Source organism: Onychomys torridus, chromosome 12 (genome assembly GCF_903995425.1).
Source record: "Onychomys torridus chromosome 12, mOncTor1.1, whole genome shotgun sequence".
In the NCBI taxonomy this organism is placed as follows: Eukaryota; Metazoa; Chordata; class Mammalia; order Rodentia; family Cricetidae; genus Onychomys; species Onychomys torridus.
Window position 1 is genome coordinate 58,866,241 of NC_050454.1, and position 20,711 is coordinate 58,886,951.

A 20,711-nucleotide genomic window follows, 5' to 3' on the forward strand; every position below is an offset into this window, starting at 1 on the left:
TTGGAGCGTGTTGGCAAGGTGGTGAGAACACAGATCACTATTTATAAAGTTTCTAAATATCTGAATTCTCACTACAATAATAATTAATAATAGATGATGATATGTAGATTTAAGTAAGTGATAAATCTTGAACAAGTGGTTTAATTTTCTTGATGCAGAAAAACTCACCTTCAAAGAAGTGGTGTCCCCTCAAGAATTCAAGCAAGGGGAGGATGCAGAAGTGGTCTGCAGGGTTAGCAGTTCCCCGGCTCCAGCGGTCAGCTGGCTGTATCACAACGAGGAAGTCACCACCATTCCCGACAGTTAGTATTTTGGTAACTCCTTAAGTTATATGTTCTCAAAACACTTTAAGTTTTTAAAATATGAATTTTCTGAATTGTAGGGAAAGAAACAGAGAGTGTGGCATGCTATTGTATTTCCAGCATTTAAAAGTCTGACACAGGAAAAGTGTGATCCCAAAGTCAGCCTGGGCTATATAGTAAGAATCTGATTGTGACACACAGATAAGCAAACAACAAAATAGACAGCATTAATTTGACTTCAAATTTCAAATAAGTATTCTGAGATTTAAGACCCAGTTTGAAGTTGCCATACTCTGGACTTTGGGCCAAATTCTGTACCTTTGTTGCTTTTAATAAGCTAGCAAAAGAAAGACATGGCCAACCGTGATGTCTGTAATGCCAACACTTGTCAGAAAGCTGTAGAATAGTCAGGAGTTGAAGGTCATCTTAGCTTCATAAGATTTCCAAAGCCCACCTGGAATACACGGGTACATGTAAAAAGCAAAATAAAACAGAAAACCAATAAGCAAGCAAGCAAACAGAACAAGACAAAAACCCAAAAACAAACAAACAAACAAACAAAAAGCCATACTCAGTAGTTACATTTTGTCTATGGCAGATTTGGCAGCAGAATTTTCAAGTGGTTGATTATAGAAACGCAAAAAGAGTTACTACAAGTGCTATTATGGAGAATTGTTTGATGGCTTCTATTACTACCAGATATTACTACATTGTTAAAAAATAAAAAATTTAAAAATAAAGTAGTGGGTGGCAATACATGCAGAATCTACTTTTTATATTTCCAATACCATGAGAAAACTATATACAGGCAGAATATAATATCAGTATGAAATCTGCCTTATACTCTATGGATGTTCTCTCAAAGAAAGTGGCATATTCTAAGTATTATGGAAATATAAGTATGGATAATTGACAGAAGAGAATATTTGTCCTAATTGTCATCATGATTTTGATTCAGACTGAGGTAAAATTCCAGAATATGACATTTGAAATTGAAAGCATAATTTACTTACATTATGCTACTTTAGCATTGTGCGTAGGGACACTTTCAATTTGGTATATTTTTCAATGCACCTGCATTACATAGAGGTACAAATAATTGAATCTTTTAAAGTATTTTCCATGTTAGATGATTACATTATGTATGTGTTTTGAAGAAATGCAATTTCTACAGCATCAAGTATAGAAAGTAGAATGTCTATTTTTAAGTACATTTAAAGAATGTGTCATAATTATATTCAATAGTCATTTTTATTTTAAAATATTTTTTCCAAGCATAACATGTTCAGTGCTTGTCAGTTAATGATAAACTTTCATTTTATATTCTAATTTAATAAAATATAACATTTAATTACTTCTTTTTTGTTATGTATAAATCCTTAAAGCTTTACACAAATTATATGAGTACTTTATGCAATGGGTTTCAGCATTCTGTCCCTCAACCTGAAAGGACAGGAAAGTTTTCTTATAATAATTAAATGGAAGTTTCCTTATAATAGTTAAATGACAATGTCTATCCAGCTTGGATTTATATGCATACACCTTAATCACAAGAAGATTTAAAATGATTAATAGTTTTAAAATGTGACTTGGAACAAAGCCTTAAAACACAGACTATTTAAGAAATGTAGTGATGATGAAGAAATTGTCATATCTGATGTCAATGTTCTAGCATAGCTGACGTGGTTTCTCAATATCCTACAATGGAATATGCAAATCTGGAATCCCTATTGGATTCTTCTCCCACCTTTTGTCTTGAAACACAAAAAGAGCTTTTCCAACTCCTGTGCTCTTAATGAAATATTCTATCAGTAGACAATGGATCAATGCATCCATTTCAAGCAGTTTCTCTAGCCTGTAAATAATATATCAGACATTCATAAATGTTTGCTATATAAATAAATTGAGCATGTTGCTAGATGTGTGGTTCTCAATGGTGATATTTATTTTTTAATGTTTTGTGTTTTATTCTGTTTTTAAAGATAAAAATAAGTTTTACCAAAATTATATGTATTCAGCTTATGCCTAGAAAAAATAATATATACAAACCAGATATCAGTAGATTTAAAATTGAACATTACGGAGTTTTATAGCCTTCAATTAAAATAAAATAATTAATGCTAATTGTGCAGCTCAAAACTTTTCTAACTTAGGAACATTAGAAGCAGATTGAAAACATTTAATATTCAAACAATTTGCTTATTTATATAATTTTTTGTATTGCATTTAGCATGTTCTGTCTTTTTCAGCTAGTGTAACAAAATTGGATTTACAGCCAAAAATCTGTATAAAGTTTTTAAATTAAGTAGATGATCTGGGAATATTCTTTCATAATGTTTCATTGGTTACTGAATTGAGAGGCAAGGCCAGATGTTGAAGGCTTCAGAAAGTTTGTCTCATTTGCTTCTGATAAGAGCTGCCTGTCAGATATCCAACATGAGATTACAAAAGAATGATTTAAGTAGGCTTTTCCTTTGTTTCTCTAAAGGAGACCCATCTGCTAAAGAGCACAGGAAGCTCCTATGAAGTAGGATTTCCCTATTTTAGTGGTCACTCATACAGAGATATAGAGACACTCCTCAACATGCCCTAATTTGAAACCTGTCTCATCATGTTTGTAAACACTTAAGTTAGCATCTAAATAAAGTGCTCTTTGTTATCAGAATTACAGAAAAATATATTATTCAATAAAATTTATGTAATTATTTTAAGTATAAAAGATTGAATGTTGATTCATTGTTAGAAGACAATTTCATTATCTTCAAAATATTGATAGTCTACAGGAATATGTAAACAGACAATCATTGAAAGCAAACTACACCAAAATCTATGAAAGGTAAGTTGCAAAGTTCTCGTGTTAAATAGATAGGATGCTCAAGAGACTTGGGGTTAAGGTGGATCTCAAAGATGTCTGTCAGTGGAAAAATGTCATTTTGCACAAATGTAGATATGTCTCCTCATGTGAGGGCTTTCCATGGCAGAAAACCTTTCATGCAATGGCCTGATAATAAAAGGAAGCACAATGACATCCCAAGGAACTGTTGTATGACACTATTCCTGGAAAATTATGAAGACATTTCTACATATACCATGTAGGTAAACAACAGCAGACAAAAGGAAGGATCTGATGGAAGTGAATTTTGTCAACCAAGAGGCTTTATTAGGGTTACTTATCTGTGGATGAAAAGTTACTTACAGAAGCAGAAATGAGTCAAATATATATGCATCATCAGAAGTACCTCCCAGCACAAATTTCAAGCATCCAACAGATTAAACAGTGCCTCTTCCATATAGATATCTAGTCTGAGGCAATCTTTCAACATTTCTTATTGATTATGTAGGCTGTGGGAGAGAAAATTGTAGTGACTAAGGTCAGTTCCAGGAATTTCCTGATGTTTTTGATTTGTTTACTTTCTGATCTTAGGGGACTTTCCTGTAAGATGAAAGTTACACCACCCTTTAAAACAGCTGAGTCCTAAGGAGTTTGCCTCCAAAGTAGATATTTTATAGAAGAGAAGTGATAAATGCTACCCAGCAGGAACCTAAAATCAGTTCAGTCTAACTTGAACTTTCATATACATAAAAACTGAATGCTTATGCAAGTGATCCAGACTTATTACCCAATGACTGAGAAACACAGAAAGAAAGACTATCAAAGTCAACATCCTTTTGACATTTCTACGAAAGGTCATGAAAAATTTTAGATGACCTATCACTGAAGTATTTCAGTAAAGGCAATGACATGATCTAATATATGTGATCTAATACATGTTTAAAAGCATGTTCCTATTTCAGCAAATTAAATAACTTGGATGAGGTTCAAGGCAAAACTCCAAACACTGGGGGTTGTTTAGGTCCTTAGGAAATAACTTCTGAGAGAGAAGACTTAACACTAAGTGGTGATTAATGGTAGGGTGATATCACATAGACTTTAGTTGTTAAGGTAGACACAAGGAAATGCAGATATGAAGGATGATTTAGTATATGCCTGACATAAAGTGTTCTATGACTTGTGAGTCTGACCTGGGTTCCATGTAAATATATTAAACAGAATTGCATGCATTCTGTGATTGGTGTACTCACAATACTCCTAAGTGTGGACTGAAATGAATAGGGGTAATGGAGCCTGGAAGAAATCTTTCAGTTATTAAAATGTAACTTTTGATACATGTCATAGTATAAGAGAAAAAGTATGGCATTATGTACAATATATAAAAAAAGAGAAAAAAGACTGAGAAGTTGGAGATCAAAAGTTAAAAGTGATGTATATTATTTATTAATTGTTATCTAATTTATATTTTTTTCTAATTTTGATTATTGAAATTGTAATTATTTGCAAATGATAAAAAAGAGTCAGCATTTTCAGACTCATAGCTACCTGTGATTTCTTGAAGCACCCTATTTTACGATATTTGTGTCAGTGATGTATGTTATTTTTTTAGCTTGCCAACAGCTACGATCTTTATGTACACACTGGAATTTTACATGCCCTTTCCACAGAGATTGTTTTTACTATGGACAGTTTCATAGACACAAACATATAAAATAGCATGCATTTATGAAATTACACTTTTACAATTTGGATGTTTTCTAATCCATTACAGAAAGTAATTAATTAAAAGATAATTTAAAAGATACATTTTTCTAATCAGAAAAATAAAATACTGGTCAATTTCTCTCAAAAGTATATTATAAGAACTATGTTTTCATTGAAAACCTTGTCTATTAAAACAGAGTTCCCTTTTTACTATTTTTCTTAGACCTAGTAAATAATGTAATTTAAGGACTTGACATATATAGGGTATACATGTTTTCTGAAGCTGGAAAACACAGTAAAATCAACATGATGTGATTGGGAGTATTCTCTTCTCCCTGAATGTTCTTAAACATAATTATTTCTTTTAAAAATAATTTGATTAAAATATAATTACAGCATTCTCCCCTCCCCCTCCAACCCATTTCATATTCCCCTCACTTGCTCACAAATCATGCTCTTTTAATTATTAATTACTATTACTCTTGCATGTTGTATAAATATTTGTGAATAAATATACAAACACAACCTGCTGAGTCTGTTTAATATATATGCTTTTCAGGAATAAAAACTTTGTATTGAATAATCAAATTGGGGGCTCATGTCAGGGGAAAGCTAATTCTTCCTCATTCAGTGGTTGTTAATTGCCTGTAGCTTTTAATCTAGGAATGCGACCCTGTGAGAGTCTATGAATCCATGATGGCACATTAACTAGCGCTACCATTGTTCACATCCTAAAAATAATTTTATCCTGTTCTAGTGTTCAACCACAAAATTTGAAAGAATATATTTGAATTGATGTTGGATCCTCACATGTCTTCAGAAATTCTGAGTCATTCTGGAAGTTCAGGGACTTGTACTTTACAGGTCCCCTTTCCCCAGCCTAGTTTTCTATGGTGAAGAAATTTCATGTTTCCTTTTTCACTTAACTGGGGAAGCCTCTGAATTAATATTTTGGTTGTCTTAGCTTAAAACAAAAGAAATAAGCATAATGGAAATTTTTATATATTCTTTATATATAAAGACACGCCTGAAAATAATGTCTTTATACTCATAATTTGTACTCTTTCTGAGGCAGCCACATAATCTACCCGTTTCCATCTCAAATAAGTATCTATTATGTAACACTGACCACTTGCTTGCCTGTTTTAATGACTTACTGCTTGAACAATATTTCATTTATTTCTACTCTAAAAACCTGTCCATCCCATTAAAAATGAAGGCAATTGATATAACACCTGCATTTGAATAGGTGTGGATAATAATAGTTTTTCTTTCCCCCCCCTACCATCACAACATCTACTTTTTAGCATGGATTTACTTCAGGACTCCCAGGTGACAACCTTTTCCTTTATTTTTTACGAATGTCTTCTGTGATTTCCATGCATCTCTATTAAACCAGAAGATAGATAAAAATAAAAAAACTTGACCCAGACAAGAAAAAGTAGCATCTAGGCAATAAATGTTGTAGAGACTTTGTTCTCTTTACTAGTAGAATTCTGTTTGATGCACATATTCAAAGTTAGTAAAGGTTATATCTACTTTAATAACCAAAATATTAAATAGTACACCTATTCAAAAATTGATGTTCAGTGCAATTATGGATTCATTAATGAATGAAACATAAGATATTCACTGTGCAAAATGAAATTCTGAAACAATAATAATAACATTCCATTTAAAATCCTTAACACAGTGGAACTAGACATTAGAGCATCATTTACATAATAAGGAAAGCCTTGATATTACAAAAAGGAATTTGATAATGATGTTAAATAAGGTGATGCCTAAGCATCTGAGATAATTATACATACCACTGCATTGCACTTCTGGTCCTGGAATGATGCTCAGTGATTAAGAGTAGTTATTGCAGAAGACCAGGTTCAATTCCTACCACCCACATATTGGCTCACAATCATCTGTAACCCAGTTTCACAGGATCCAAAGGGCATGCACCTGGTACACATATATGCAGGCAGGCAAAACTTTCATATTCACAAGAAATATAATTAAAAGAAAAAAAATATAATTTTAGCAGTCAATAATTCAAATAACACATTTCATTTCAGCCTAACTTGGTGCATATATGAACAGAAAAAAATTGAACCTTGAAATAAAAATTAATGCTTGTATCTGATTATTCATAAAGAAGATTAATTTGTAATTTGCAAAACAGTACTTGAATAAATTTGTCATAACCATTTTTATATCCTTTATGTGGTTTGCACATTAGCACATCATTTGGCTGCCTTTTTGGGTTATAGAAAAACTGGCAGTTTAATTATTCTTGGGGAAGGATGTTCAATAAAGTTTCTAACTATTTTCCACAGCCAAGTGACTGTTTGCACTTAAAAGTTGTCAGATCAGCAATATCGAAACTCTTTGCATTGTTCTTTTGTGTATCATTTCTGCATTCAGAGTACCAAGGATAAAATAATAGCCTAAACATTTTATGTGGATATAAAGTCTTGAATGTATTTTAAGCAGGGGGATATAACAATGCAGAGGTAGAGTAGAAACTTGAAGTTGTGAAATTACATTTTACTTTCAAATTTGAATTTTTGGTTGATGGAAAGTTGGATGGTGGTGTCAGAAAAGTGCTGTAGTTTAACTCTTAGGAATCAGAATGCTCTGGACTCAGCCTCAATATCTGATGCCATTTCCTCTCTTTTGCTCATTTTTTTCAGATCGGTTTGCTGTGCTTGCAAACAATAACTTGCAGATTCTCAACATCAATAAAAGTGATGAAGGAATATACAGATGTGAAGGAAGAGTAGAGGCTAGGGGAGAGATTGATTTCCGGGATATCATTGTTATTGTTAATGGTAAGCTATAAATTATTTCTGCACATTCTGTTGTATATTTCAACACTGTTTGTTAGAAGGGAAACTGTAAAATCAATAAGGAAAACATCCCTAGTCAATATTCTCTATTCCTGAAAGAATCCACTAATTTTATTAATAGCATTTGTTGTATGACATTCCAAGTCTAGACCCACTCTTTTAGGTGCTCTCACTTTTCAGGATGTTACCCTTGATTTTTAATTGGCATGTAGCTAAAAGGACACAACACTGGATCATGATGCCATCTCTTATTAGACTGATACTTAAATTTCTATGATGTATGTATCACTTAATTTTTCATTAGTTGCATTTCCCCAGCTTTAAAAATTGAGTTAATACTGTTGCTTTTTAGTGAATAATATTAATTTAATTCTTCAAATTTGTCACACGAATTGCTCACTAAAATAGAATCTTATATTCTGTTTTCTTATTATTATGTATTAAAGTATACATGAAGGTAAATATGTGGAGATCTTTCCGACCACAAAAACAGTAGTGCAAATGACACCCTTTTGTCTGTGTCTAATTGATCACCCCAAAGTCCTTTCCTGTACAGACTCAGCTAAAAACTGATCTTCTTTGGGTGAACAATGCTAACTAGCAATTTTTTTTTTCTCTTTACGGTCACAGACTCTCATACTTTGAAGTAACTGGAAAGTCTTTTCTGTAAAATAAGTGTTCACAAATTCCAGTATTGACTGCTTCTTCTTGTGGTGGTGCGATTGGACTGTGTCAAGGAGACACATTGACCAATGCCATCAGACATCTGTGATTTTCTCTTGCATGGTCTTTGACTTAGCTGGGAAATTCATTCTAGTCCAATCTTATTGACTCTTCTTCCTTTCATTGGTGTCTTCTAAACCTCGAGTGTCTCAGAAAGATTTCCCTGGGCATGTCTCTCTTACAGAACTCTGAGTGTTTCTGACTCTCTTTGATTTTTCAATAGAAAGTTGGTGACTTCAAAAAAGTAAATAAATGAATAATAAATAAATAAATAAATACTTTCTCACATATTCTCTTCTGTTCCTTAAATTACAAATTTTGCTCTTGATGTGTAACGATTTTCCAATTGCTACTCTAGTCCTTCTCCTTTACTTGTCACTAACTTTCCCCTTACCACTGTGGCCTCTATTAGTCTTCTTTTCTTAGTTTCTTCATGACACAAATATGTATTTCTTCAACCTGTGGGCCACATCGAAAAATGAAAATAAATCCATACCTTATATGCAGGTGTAGAGACCTAATTCTGATGAAATAAAAAATATTTCTGAGAAATGAAATTTACAATTTGTTTTTTCACATAAAGTCATGAAAATGGAATATCGAGTATTTGATTCTTCATCTCACAATTAGTTTTGACTACTATCCAATTGGAAATTATTTTACTGGGGATTCTAGACAGTTTCCACCTTTTTCCAAGATAGCGATTATTTATTATAAAGTTTATCACTTTATGAATTTTTTTAAAATCAAACTTCACAAGTTTTACTTTAGTTTCAAAATTGGTCCTTTTTTGTATTTATGAATTAATTGAATAGCTATATGCATGAATTTTTGTTTCATCCTATGTTATATTTGGACTTTCATCTCACACTCAGTTGTAACCAAATGTATTACCATCCACTATTGTTTTCAAGATGTAAGGATATCAAAATAGTTGTGATACATTTATAAGTGCCACCAATATAGCTGGAATAAGAATGATCCCTTGCCATTCAGAAGAAATCTAATAATGAAAAAGTGATTTCTTAGAATTTGGAGAGAAGAAGCAGGTTGCAGACAAAAGCATAATCATAAAGAAACTGTAGAAACGGACCATGAGTATAAACACAGCAGAACAACTGTGAGTAGAATACATTATTTCGGGGAGCATAGACATAATGGAGGTATTGGATGGATTAGGGATTCAGTTAGATATGGCTGGAAACAGAGGCAGGCCATGAAGGATTCTGGGTATGGCCTTAAAACTCTTACTGCCTTCTAGGCAGGTAATTATATATTCTTTGAGGAGTAAGTATTACAGAAGTGTAGAAATCTCTCAGTAGGAATGAAGTAGTGAATTGCAGCCAGTAATTGGAACCCATCCTAATGGAGAAGAAAATGGATGTGAAAGGCTATAATTAAGCATTAAATGATCAAAGATGTCACATTGCACCTGACAACAATGAAGGGTCATTTCCAGATACCTAGTGTTCTTGGTTTCCAGGATAGCACAAACTAACAGAGTCTAATAAGGTGTGAATTTAAGTATTTCTGCTCAATTTGGCAATTGTACACTTACAAGACTCATTAAAGGGAATAGTATCATTTAAGTAGCTTAGACTGAATTAATATTTCTTGTATAAATGTGCATGTACATTCATTGAAGAGGAGACACAGTGGTTGTGTTCCTTTTATGATTATTCCTTGCTTAACTCTTGAATAGCCTGGCAGATAATTAAAAAAATACATTAATATAAATGTATTGAATGAGATGACAAGCTTTTCTATACAGTCTTTAAGATTTGAAACCAGATAATTATGGTACGCATATACAGAAACACATACACAAATATATATGTGCTCTTTAAAATGAAGCCAGTGTTATTTCCCTTGCCTTCATCAAAATAATTCTGTCCTGACTGATGTTCACCTCCCCACAACTACTTTGAAAATGTCCTTAGATATTAAAGAACAGCTGGTATAAATTTATAATTTAAAGGTCAGTACAAGGTTATTCTTATAGAAATGATGCACCTTATTTCCCAAATCTTTTGTAAATTTATGAAAATGACCCACTAACCATAGCTTCAAGTTTGGTATAATGGAGATAAGAACAATTGAGGTCAGATGAAAATTATCTGGAAATAGAACTTTAAGGCAATTTACGCTATTCTTCTTTCAAATGCCACAATCAACAGTAGATGATAATGGCTGGACATATTTGTGAAAGGAGTGTCCAGCAGTAGTATGAAGTTTTCATCAATGATCCTTGGGCTGTGATCTCTGCATTTCTACATATACCAACTCATTTCTGTAGGGCAAGAAAATGAGAAACAGTGCTTTCTGTTACAATAAATGAAACTTCACAATTTTCTTTATAGCTTGTATAAAATACCATAAAATCCTAAGCATCAATAAATGGAAAATATAGTATATAGCCTAATATATGTGTCAATGTTGTAACTGAATCAACCATAAAGACAGCTAGCAAATACTATAATTTATGAGATAACTTTTAATAATAGTGTGTAAAATACCATATACAATTTGTGCCAAGTTCAAGAATAGTGAAGCCTTTTCTTTGCTGGGATACTTGATGCTGATCAGCTGGAGCTGAAGAAACTCTCACCAATGGCGCTAAATCTTCTCGGTGGTACTTCCTGAGAGCATACTAAAGCTGTGTACGAGTGCAGCTAAGGCTGTACCTTGTCCTGGCTGCTGAACATGGTAATGGTATCCTAGATAGTACTAGTGTTGAAGTCATGAAGGGGTCATGGAGAAAAACTGAGACTTGACACTGTGAAAAGCCAGGTGAGGCCACTGATGAAGATTAAACCTTGGTGGCAGTTGAAGACACTGGATTGAAGGGGTCATGCATAGAATTTGACGTCTGGCACCATGAAAAGAGTCTCAGAGAGACTACTGGAGAAAGTGCAACCAAGGTAAAGAAGAAGACCACACGTTTTGGAGATGCCAATGTAATGGAATGAACACCAAGAATAGCAGCAGCTTTGGAGTGGAGCCAGCTGGATCCTTGAAGATAAGTTGTGTGTGCTGCAGAGTGTGGAGTTGTAGAAGTGATCCAAGTCTTTTGGAGGAGCCCTGAAGATTGTGAGTGAATCCCAGAAAATTAGACACTGAGTTACTTTGGTTTTTGGAGTTTGGTTTTGCTTTGGGTATTTTGTGACTGTACTCTGGTTCTTCCCTCTAGAAGTAATAAATTGTTTAATTTATTTCTTTTTGTTTCATAGGATCTTACAGTTGAGAGACTTGAATTTTAAGTATGTGTTTGTGAATCCCCTGGCAATGGGACCAGGACTTATCCTGGGTACACAAACTGGCCTTTTAGAGCCCATTCCCTGTGCTGCAATGCCTTAGTCAGGGGAGTAGGGACTAGGTCCAGCCCCAGTTTGGTATGCCAGCCTGTGTTGACTACCCAAGGGAGGCTTTATCCCATATGAAGAGTTTGGATTTTAAAGAGACTGATTTTTTTTAAAGATGTGGGAATTTTAAAATATGGAATATTTTATATTGTGATGTTAATGCAAGATTTGGGCATTTAATAAGAAAGGAAAGGTTCTGCCTTAATAGCAATGTGCATGTGTGTCAAGCTGACAAGAGATCAGTTGAGCTGACAATTTTATGTCAACTTGACATAAGGTAGAGTCACTGGAAAGAAGAGAATCTCAACTAACAACATCCCTCCATAAGATCCAACTGTAGGTATTTTCTTAATTGGTGATTGATGGCAAAGGGGCCACTTTGTGTTTCTAGATCCCATAAGTAAGCAGGCTGACAGGCCATGGGGAACAAGCCAGTAAGCAGGAGTCCTCCATGGCCTTTGTATCAGCTCCTGCTTCTGGGTTCCTACCCTACTTGAGTTCCTATCCTGACTTCCTTTTGTGATTGACTGCAGAGTTGTAAGTTAAAGCCAAACAAACCTTTCTTCCCCAACTTGCTTTTGGTCATGGTGTTTCATCTAGTTAAGACTTCTTCTTGCAATATAATGTTGTTAGTCTCTGACAAGAAGGCAGCATTTTCTTATCTCTGAATCAAGTGTCCCATCAGATGTATTCCTCTGGTCAAGTAGGGACCAGCTGATGTTTTGTTGTTGTTGTTAGTGGTGGTGTTATAATATATTAAGATGGTAAAATACAACCTGGGACCTGTCATTTGTTTATTGGAAATCAGACCACAGCAATAGGAAAAAAAAAAAAAAAAAAAAGAAATAAAACAAAAAGGAGAAGAAAAATAAAGTGTTACAAGACAGAACACTATTTTTTTAACCATTTCTATGACTCAACAGGGGAAAAGATAAAAATCTAAGTGTGATCTAACAGTATATGAATAAAATACATGAGGGAATCCATCTTAGAGTGATGTGAAAAGACACTCATGCATTCTGTTCCTCAGAACAGATGAAACAAATGGTGCCTTTGCAACAGCTTCAAGACCAATCGTTCTAAAAGGCACCTATGGCTGGAATCCCTTTTAAAAAACAGTTGTTGCTTGAGGTTGTCTTGTTTAATAAAAGGACACTTATCTAACACATGTGTATTTATAATAGTGAAAATACCTAAGCAGCGGGAATTCACATTGAATTAAAACACACAGAAATGCACTCAGTTTTGTACAGTGTTTTCTCCTTGGACTAGTTTGTCTTTTTACACTTATTTTTGACTTTATGCTTTTCTCTCAGCTGGAGCCTCTGCTTCCTGCCCTGATATCATGCCTTTCCTTCTCTTTTTACTCTTTGTCTCTCTTTATCCTGCTGTGCCTTCTCCACCTCCGAATCTCTTTCTTCTGTTTCTCTCTTTCTTTCCTCCCCTTCCCCCAACTTCCACTTTTATGTCCCACACTCTGTTTTTCTTTTACTTTTAAGACTAAGCCAATTTCCATTTCTCCTCTAGTATTTAGTCCATCCTTTAGCTCTACCAAGCTATACATCAAAGGACAAAGATCTTACTCATTATGTAATTTTCTCTTCACAACATTTCATTCCAGTAGCTCTACATCTGTACTTTTTTTCCAGGAAGACTTAACTGCCTGAAATGGCTGCCCACACTCCTCAGGGTACACACATTTAAAGTTTTATTTGAAAGGAAAGGATAGACTGTAACAAGTAGAAACAGCCCAAGGTCCTCAGGGGCCCAATTTGGGCAGACAATGTCTTATCTTCACTGTCAACCAACATCTGAGTGAAGTAAACTCTTACTGAACTTCAAGATGAGCTAGGGGATTGTTTGGGACAGGTGAAATCTCTCAGGGAAGGTAATGATTTCAGGGCTTGCTAAGGGAATTGTCCTGCGCATCACATATTCCAAGGATCCTATTATGGCTAAGACTCAAGTATCCTTCACACTATCTGTGTCAACACTGAAATTCTCCAACTGAATTGTAAACCAATTTTCTCTATACAACCTGTAGCAACGAATCTTTCCACTGACTTGAAATTAATAATTTATATGCCAAATATTCCCACAGATTTGATTGTGATTTTGCTCCATTGTAAATGTACTTTTTAAAATCATACACTAGAACTATTTCATCCTCACTGTTATTATCTGGTAATGTCATGTCTACTGTTCTTCCTCAGTAAACTTTATTCTAAAGTTCAGTGCTAACTATGTGGTCATGGTTCCATCACTGCCTCATCTTACTGAGAGTTTAGAAGTTAAAATGTGGCCATTACCCATATTTGCTATCATTTTTTAAACTTGAGGGCGTCATAATAGGTTTTATAGCAAAACAAAAATGAAATACTGATTTCTCTGACATTGATGTTTGGTCACAATTCAGAAATATTTATGAAAAATAACTGACTATATATCTACTTAAATCATTTTAAGCAATGAGCTGGACTTCAAATGAAATTTTAAAATTACTTTATGTCTATCATTGGATGAAATTAATGTTAAATTATGTATGTTTTGAGGTCTAAAAATAGTTTTCATTAAATATCAGTTTATGTTGATCCATCTCTATCAACGAGAAAATAAATTTTATTACAAGAAACCCTAACAGTTATTAATGAAAACTTAGATGTGACTGAAATTTATATTTCATAAGAAAGAGAACAAAAGGATTAAATGAGTTGAGATTGAATATTGATATGATTTCAAACAAACCTGATATGACTACTGGAATGTAATCACTTTATCCAGATTACCATGAACATTTATAGTAATGAATTAACTTAATTCACAGTTTACACTACACTGACATCATATTTCACATGTTATTATATGAGATCAATTATACAAAAATGACAAAGATGTAATTCATAACAGTAGGGAATTTGCTTCCTTATCAAAAGATTTATTTTAATGATTAAATTTAAAATGAATAACTCCATATCCTCTTTGAGTAATAAGTTTTACATTGTGGTTTCTGAGTTATTTCATTGTTTTTTTTTTTTTAATTTTTACATGTAATGACACCAGTCTTGTGCTACTGAACTCATCAGAAGACCCAAAGATAAAACATAATTTCTTTGTTCATAGACAGATATGATAATACATAGGTGTTAAATATCAACCCAGTCCATCCAATCTTGCAATAATGGACTGGTATGTATTATGTAACTTTCTAAAGTTTTCACAAAATTAAAACGTAAATATAAGCAAAAACTGGGACTGGAGTGCTGGCTTAGTAGTTCTGAGTACTGGCTGCTCATTCAGAGGACTCATCTACAATCCCTGGCCTCCACATGGTGGCTCACTATTATCTTCAACTTCATTCCAAAGATGCCCAATGGAGTCTTATTGCCTATGAGTGCAAATTAATCGGTAAACATTTATAACTAAAAGAATGGGAAACAAATTCTTTGAAACCTTTGACATGTGCTCTATTTGAAAAGCCTATTTGGAATTTACATTTTTACTCCAAATAAAATTCATAACATTTTATCTTGATAATCACCATAAATGGAAAATAGGAATTTGTTCAAGTGCCAAAAGCCAGGCCAGAGATATGGTTTGGTAAATAATCTGTTCTACCACCCATCCTGATGTCAAGGAATTTGATCTCTGAGACACACATAGTGGGATAAGAAAACCGACTTCCTTAGGTAGTCTCCTACCATTTGACCTCACTACATGGCATGAAAGTATGAGCAAGCATAAATAAACAAATAAATGTAATGAAAATAAAAACTATATTGGTAGAGCTGAGAGATGTGAATTTGTAGTATATCCCCCCAATAATGGAAGAAAAAACCAAATCAATTAAAAGAGCAAAAGACAATATCATGATATGATTTGTTTTTTCTTCTGGTATCACATTAATCTGAGCAGCCTAGTAATTGATCTTCAGAATATGGTATTAAGTTCCCAGTGAGACTACACTTCTGTTGGTTTGCACTGTAGCATATGAAAGAATATTTCCTTATCAAATTCTGTGTTATTGAAAACTTTAGTAGTAATACTTTTCCAAGATGGAAAGTTTATTGTCATAATAAAATTATGACAAATATTGATCAATCTCTTTCCGTTAGCAGCAACATCAGAAAGAGAACTAGAAAGCTCTCTTCTATCACAGAAGTGTTTCTGTCTAAAAAAAACATAATGGAGAGGTTCTGTTAAACATTTGTTTTCTGTAGTGTGATAAAATATGTGTTGCTACAATAAAAATAATTTAACCATTCCTTCAACTTCATTTAAAAATTGGAAAAGGTAAACCAACTATATCAACAAAATGCTACCACTTTCAAACCTTACCAGAGTAGCATCTTTATGCAGTGGATGGTACTAATTACAGCCCCCAAACTGGTTGAAGTCCAAGAATGCATGACAGTAGAATTTAGTCAACCTTCATGGGACATCTCCATCCTGCGTCTACTCCCAAGGAAACAGGAAAACCATGGAGGGAGGGCAGAAAAGTTCTAAGTCATGGATTGGGCAAGATAACTGCAAACTACTATCTTCTGGACATGACAGGACTGTTGCACTCCCAAATTCACAAAAATTGATTGCCAGCCTCTCCCTAAAAACAAACAAACAAACAACCCAATAACACTGTAATTCTATGCTTAATTCTAAGGCAAGAACTCAATATCCAGGAGAAAGATGTGAAATGCAAGAAAAAAAGCATACTAATTGGTTATCCAATGCATGCAAAACAACCCTGAAAACATGCATACAATTAAGTGAACAGGTTATATTTAGGAATATGTTTACATATACACATATGCATGCAATAATAATTAATAAAATAGTTATATGAAGGAAATATGAAAGAAAGTGGAGAGAGGCATATGAGGTATTTGGAATGAGAAAAGGGAAGAGGGGATCTTGTTATTATGTTGTAATTAAAAAAAAATTAAAGAGTACAAAGTGCCACACCTCATTTAATGTTCACTTTCGAGACACAAAGTTACAGTAGTTGGTTAGGGTGAAAAAAATATTGTGTCTATAATTACAACAGAAAGGAGATGAGTTATAGAGTGAAATGAATATGCCCATAAAACTAAGATTTGGTATCTATAAAAGTCTACTTTGGGGAATAGTGGTAATTATTATTATGCTATTTCATGTAAGAGCATGATCCCTATACTAACCCTTCTAAAGACAAAAAGGTGAAGTACTGTGTTTAGTTACTAAGATTCATATCAGTTATTTTCCTCATTGTCAATGGGATAGTGCCTTATCAATGCAAACCTGAACACTACTCTAAAGATACGCAATTACAATCAAATATAAAACTATTTCTCTTTCTCTCTCTCTCTCTCTCTCTCTCTCTCTCTCTCTCTCTCTCTCTCTCTCTCGAGAGAGAGAACCATATAAAGTAATCAATTTATTAAGTACTTATTTTACAAGTATATTTTATCAGCTACACTTTAAGGGCATGGGGATGTGACTTAAGTCCTAGCTACAGCTTTACTTTGAAACTGAGGTAGTTATTTGGAAGTCTGTGACTTGTTTATTGCAAACGCTGCATTTTAGCCACAGTTTCAACATGACCAGAATGTGCAGCGTGTACAATTTTGCAACGTAATTAGTTCGAAATTGAGGAAGCTTAATTTTAAAATTGAATTGTTCATGAAAATCTATTTTCATACTCTATAGCTGAAGCAGTTTCTCTTCATAAAATGTTTTATAGTTGTTTGAAGAAATTAAGTGTAGTTAATCAGAAAGAACATTATGGTTTGACACCTAATTTGAAAGCCCTGTCTTGAAACAGTGAATGATGGCCTATGGAATTACATAGACCAATAAGAACCCAAATAGGAAATCCATTTATGTTCAAAGTAGATTTCAGTATGGATTAAGTCAGTGCTGCTGTGTCTTTGTGTGAGACATATTTCATGCAGTATATATGTTCGCTAAAATACACAATTCACTGTTTAACAGATTGGGAAACACTAAACTAATAACATGGTGAATTATCCTATTATGCACAAGAAAAATTATCACTGACTCTAATTCTCTGGGAAAACAGAAAGTAAATATGGAGATTCAAAGCACTAAAAGATAGTGGCAAAATGTTGTTGGTTCAGTGTTCTGGTTGCATATCTTGACTGTGTGTCTTTCCTCCTTCAGTTCCACCAGCAATTGTGATGCCCCAGAAGTCCTTCAATGCTACTGCAGAGAGAGGAGAAGAAATGACCTTAACCTGCAGGGCCTCAGGCTCTCCAGATCCTACCATCTCTTGGTTTAGGTAAGTGAGGGTCCCATGTCTTCTGCATGGTGCTCATAAGGCTCACGGAGGAATATTTGAAAGTGTAATTATTTGGAAAGAAACAAACATTGTCTAGTCTCATTTAAAATAAAGGTTATCTAACACCAAATGATCATCCCTGAAAACATACACACAAGAAACATTTTATAGATTGAGTGGGTTTTATTTTGGAACATGAGCACCTAAGCATATATGTATGTAAAAAAAATAATAATAATAAAAAATGAGGCCATGTATTTGAAAGATAGCTTTTTCTTTGGCTCCTTTTTTGTTTAGTTTTTGTTTTTGTCCTATTCTAGTTTGCTTATTTTTTATTTTATGTTTTAGACATCTTTTTGTTTTCTAAGGAGAAAGAGGAACCAAGGATTTGAATTTTGATGAGAGAGGACATTGGGAAGATCTGGCTGGAGTTTGGGGTAGGGAAACCAAAATCAAACCGTATTGTATGAAAAAAAAAACTGTTTTCAATAAAATAAAAAGCAAAGCAAAAGAACAAGGAGTGTCATGTGGGAGATTTTAGAAGAAGAATAGGTTAGGAAGAATAGGTTATGAGCTATAATTGTTTTATAGCTCATAAATAATAGTAATAATAAAAAATGGTTCTTAAAAATAATTCACTCTGTGTGTGTGTGTGTGTGTGTGTGTGTGTGTGTGTGTGTGTGTGTGTGACAGTACAAGTATATACAGACCTTGGCATGTTTATGGGTGACAAAGAACAACTTTCAAATGTTGGTTCTTGCTTTTTACTGTGGAATCTGGAATAAACCTAGGTTTGCAAACTTGTGAGTATGTTGATCCAATGAGGCATCTTGCCCTCCTAAGGTGCTATTAGTCATTGGCTAAGTGGATTAGATTGCATAGACAGAGTGCAGCATGTGAACAGACTGTAATGTTCCTGAGTGAAATACTGATAGAGAATGTTTACTGGGGCTTCAGAGTTATCTATTGTTAAATGTTGGCCCTGTAGCCTTATTGATGATTGAATCTGTGTTGTTGCTGGAATACAGTCTGTATTAAAATGGGTAATAGATGTTTTAGCAGTATTATTTAGATGCAAAATCACTTATTATATGAAAATAACTACATGTTCTCTTTTTGTACTAATTTATTTATTTATTTATTTATTTATTTTTTTGTTTTTTGTTGTTTTGTCGAGACAGAGTTTCTCTGTGTTGTTTTTGGTGGCTGTCCTGGATCTCTTTCTGTAATCCAGGCTCGTCTTGAACTCACAGAGAGCTGCCTGGCTCTGTGTCCTGAGTACTGTGATTAAAGACATGTGCCATCACTGGCTGGCTTTGTACTAGTTCAAAATTAGCTATGTAGATGACATTTTAAGAAGTTATTTTTAATTAAAAAAAATCTCAATCAGAATAATAGCAAGTAGAGTTAGTCTAAAAATCTATTCTGTGACTGTTTACGTCTGTCTATTATTTTAAATTTTTGAATGTGCCTTAATTCCATTATTACCAGGCACATTTTAATTTACTCTATTGTCATCGATAGTTGCTCAAAGGAATAAAATGAAGACGATGAAGTCGCAAGCAGGTCGATCTTGAACATAACTATGAGAGTGCAGTTTATGAGGCTGAAGAGAGCACTCAGCCAAATAAGTGCTTACCTCATAAGCATGAGGCCCTGAGTCTGGCTATATGAAAATGCAAGCATGCTGGTATTGTTGTAAAATCACTGCTAAATAGGTGAATACATTAGGATCACAGGGCCAGACACTTTAGGCCTACTGGTGAGGCCAATGCCAAATCCTGTCCAGAAGCAAGTGGCAGCATTCCTGAATATGACAACCTATATTATACTCTGGCTTCACATGTATGCATACATGAACATTTTATACATACTGGCACATATGCACATCATAAATGTAAAGTAGGAAGATACAATTTATTGCAGAAACACTAAGATGTATAACTATTGCTATGCTTATAAATGACAAAGTACAAAATATATCACAAAGTTATTACTTGATACTGAATGAAGAAAGGTAATAAAAAGGAAAGGAAAGGACATGACTGTTCCTAGGTATGGTGGAGGAGAAAGTTTATTGTAGATATGGTGGAAAGCAGAGTCAGAGGCAGGGGGATATAGGGGGAGTCCATGGTGGACATGACTAGATTGAGCTGGGTCATGTGTGAGAGGGAAAGGGGAAGTGAGAGAGGAGACAGAGCAGAGGAGAACAAGGTACAGCAGCCAGGAGGCCAGAGGTCCAAAAGGGAAGAGCCATGTAATCAAATGTCTGGATTATATAGGGAAGAGCCTTTGGGGGAAGGCAGCCCAACCTCTGGACTGGGAAATTCAGAGTAGAGGGTAGGGTATGCAAATTATACAGTTAGGGACAGAGGGATGCTAGAAGAACCTGATGGCCAAGACCAGCTTTGATATATTAAACAGATGCCACAGCTGTTTGTTCTGGGTTTGAAACTTAACAACTATATTCAGTATATGCAATTGTAAGATTAGCAATATTTAAGCTTTATAATTTATTTTGCAAACAACTAATCTACAACTATTCTTCATTGCTTTCTATTTAAACATGTTTTGATAGTAGGATTTCAGATCTTTATCTTGTTTATGATTTTAGCACAGCAGGATTCTATAAACAAGATGATTGGAATTGATCTATGCACATATTAATTCTTG

The 20,711-nt window shown here is 34.0% G+C and overlaps 1 protein-coding gene across 2 annotated transcripts in view; it reads left to right on the forward strand.

Annotated features, from left to right (window-relative positions):
• The window catches only part of Ncam2 (neural cell adhesion molecule 2), a 412,339-nt gene that overhangs the window by 248,894 nt on the left and 142,734 nt on the right, over positions 1 to 20,711 (forward strand). For both annotated transcript variants that reach the window (XM_036203263.1, XM_036203264.1), the window contains exons 4-6: positions 159 to 302; positions 7,524 to 7,661; positions 17,921 to 18,038. In XM_036203263.1, coding sequence (XP_036059156.1) covers positions 159 to 302; positions 7,524 to 7,661; positions 17,921 to 18,038 — 400 coding nt within the window. The remainder of the gene's footprint in view (positions 1 to 158; positions 303 to 7,523; positions 7,662 to 17,920; positions 18,039 to 20,711) is intronic.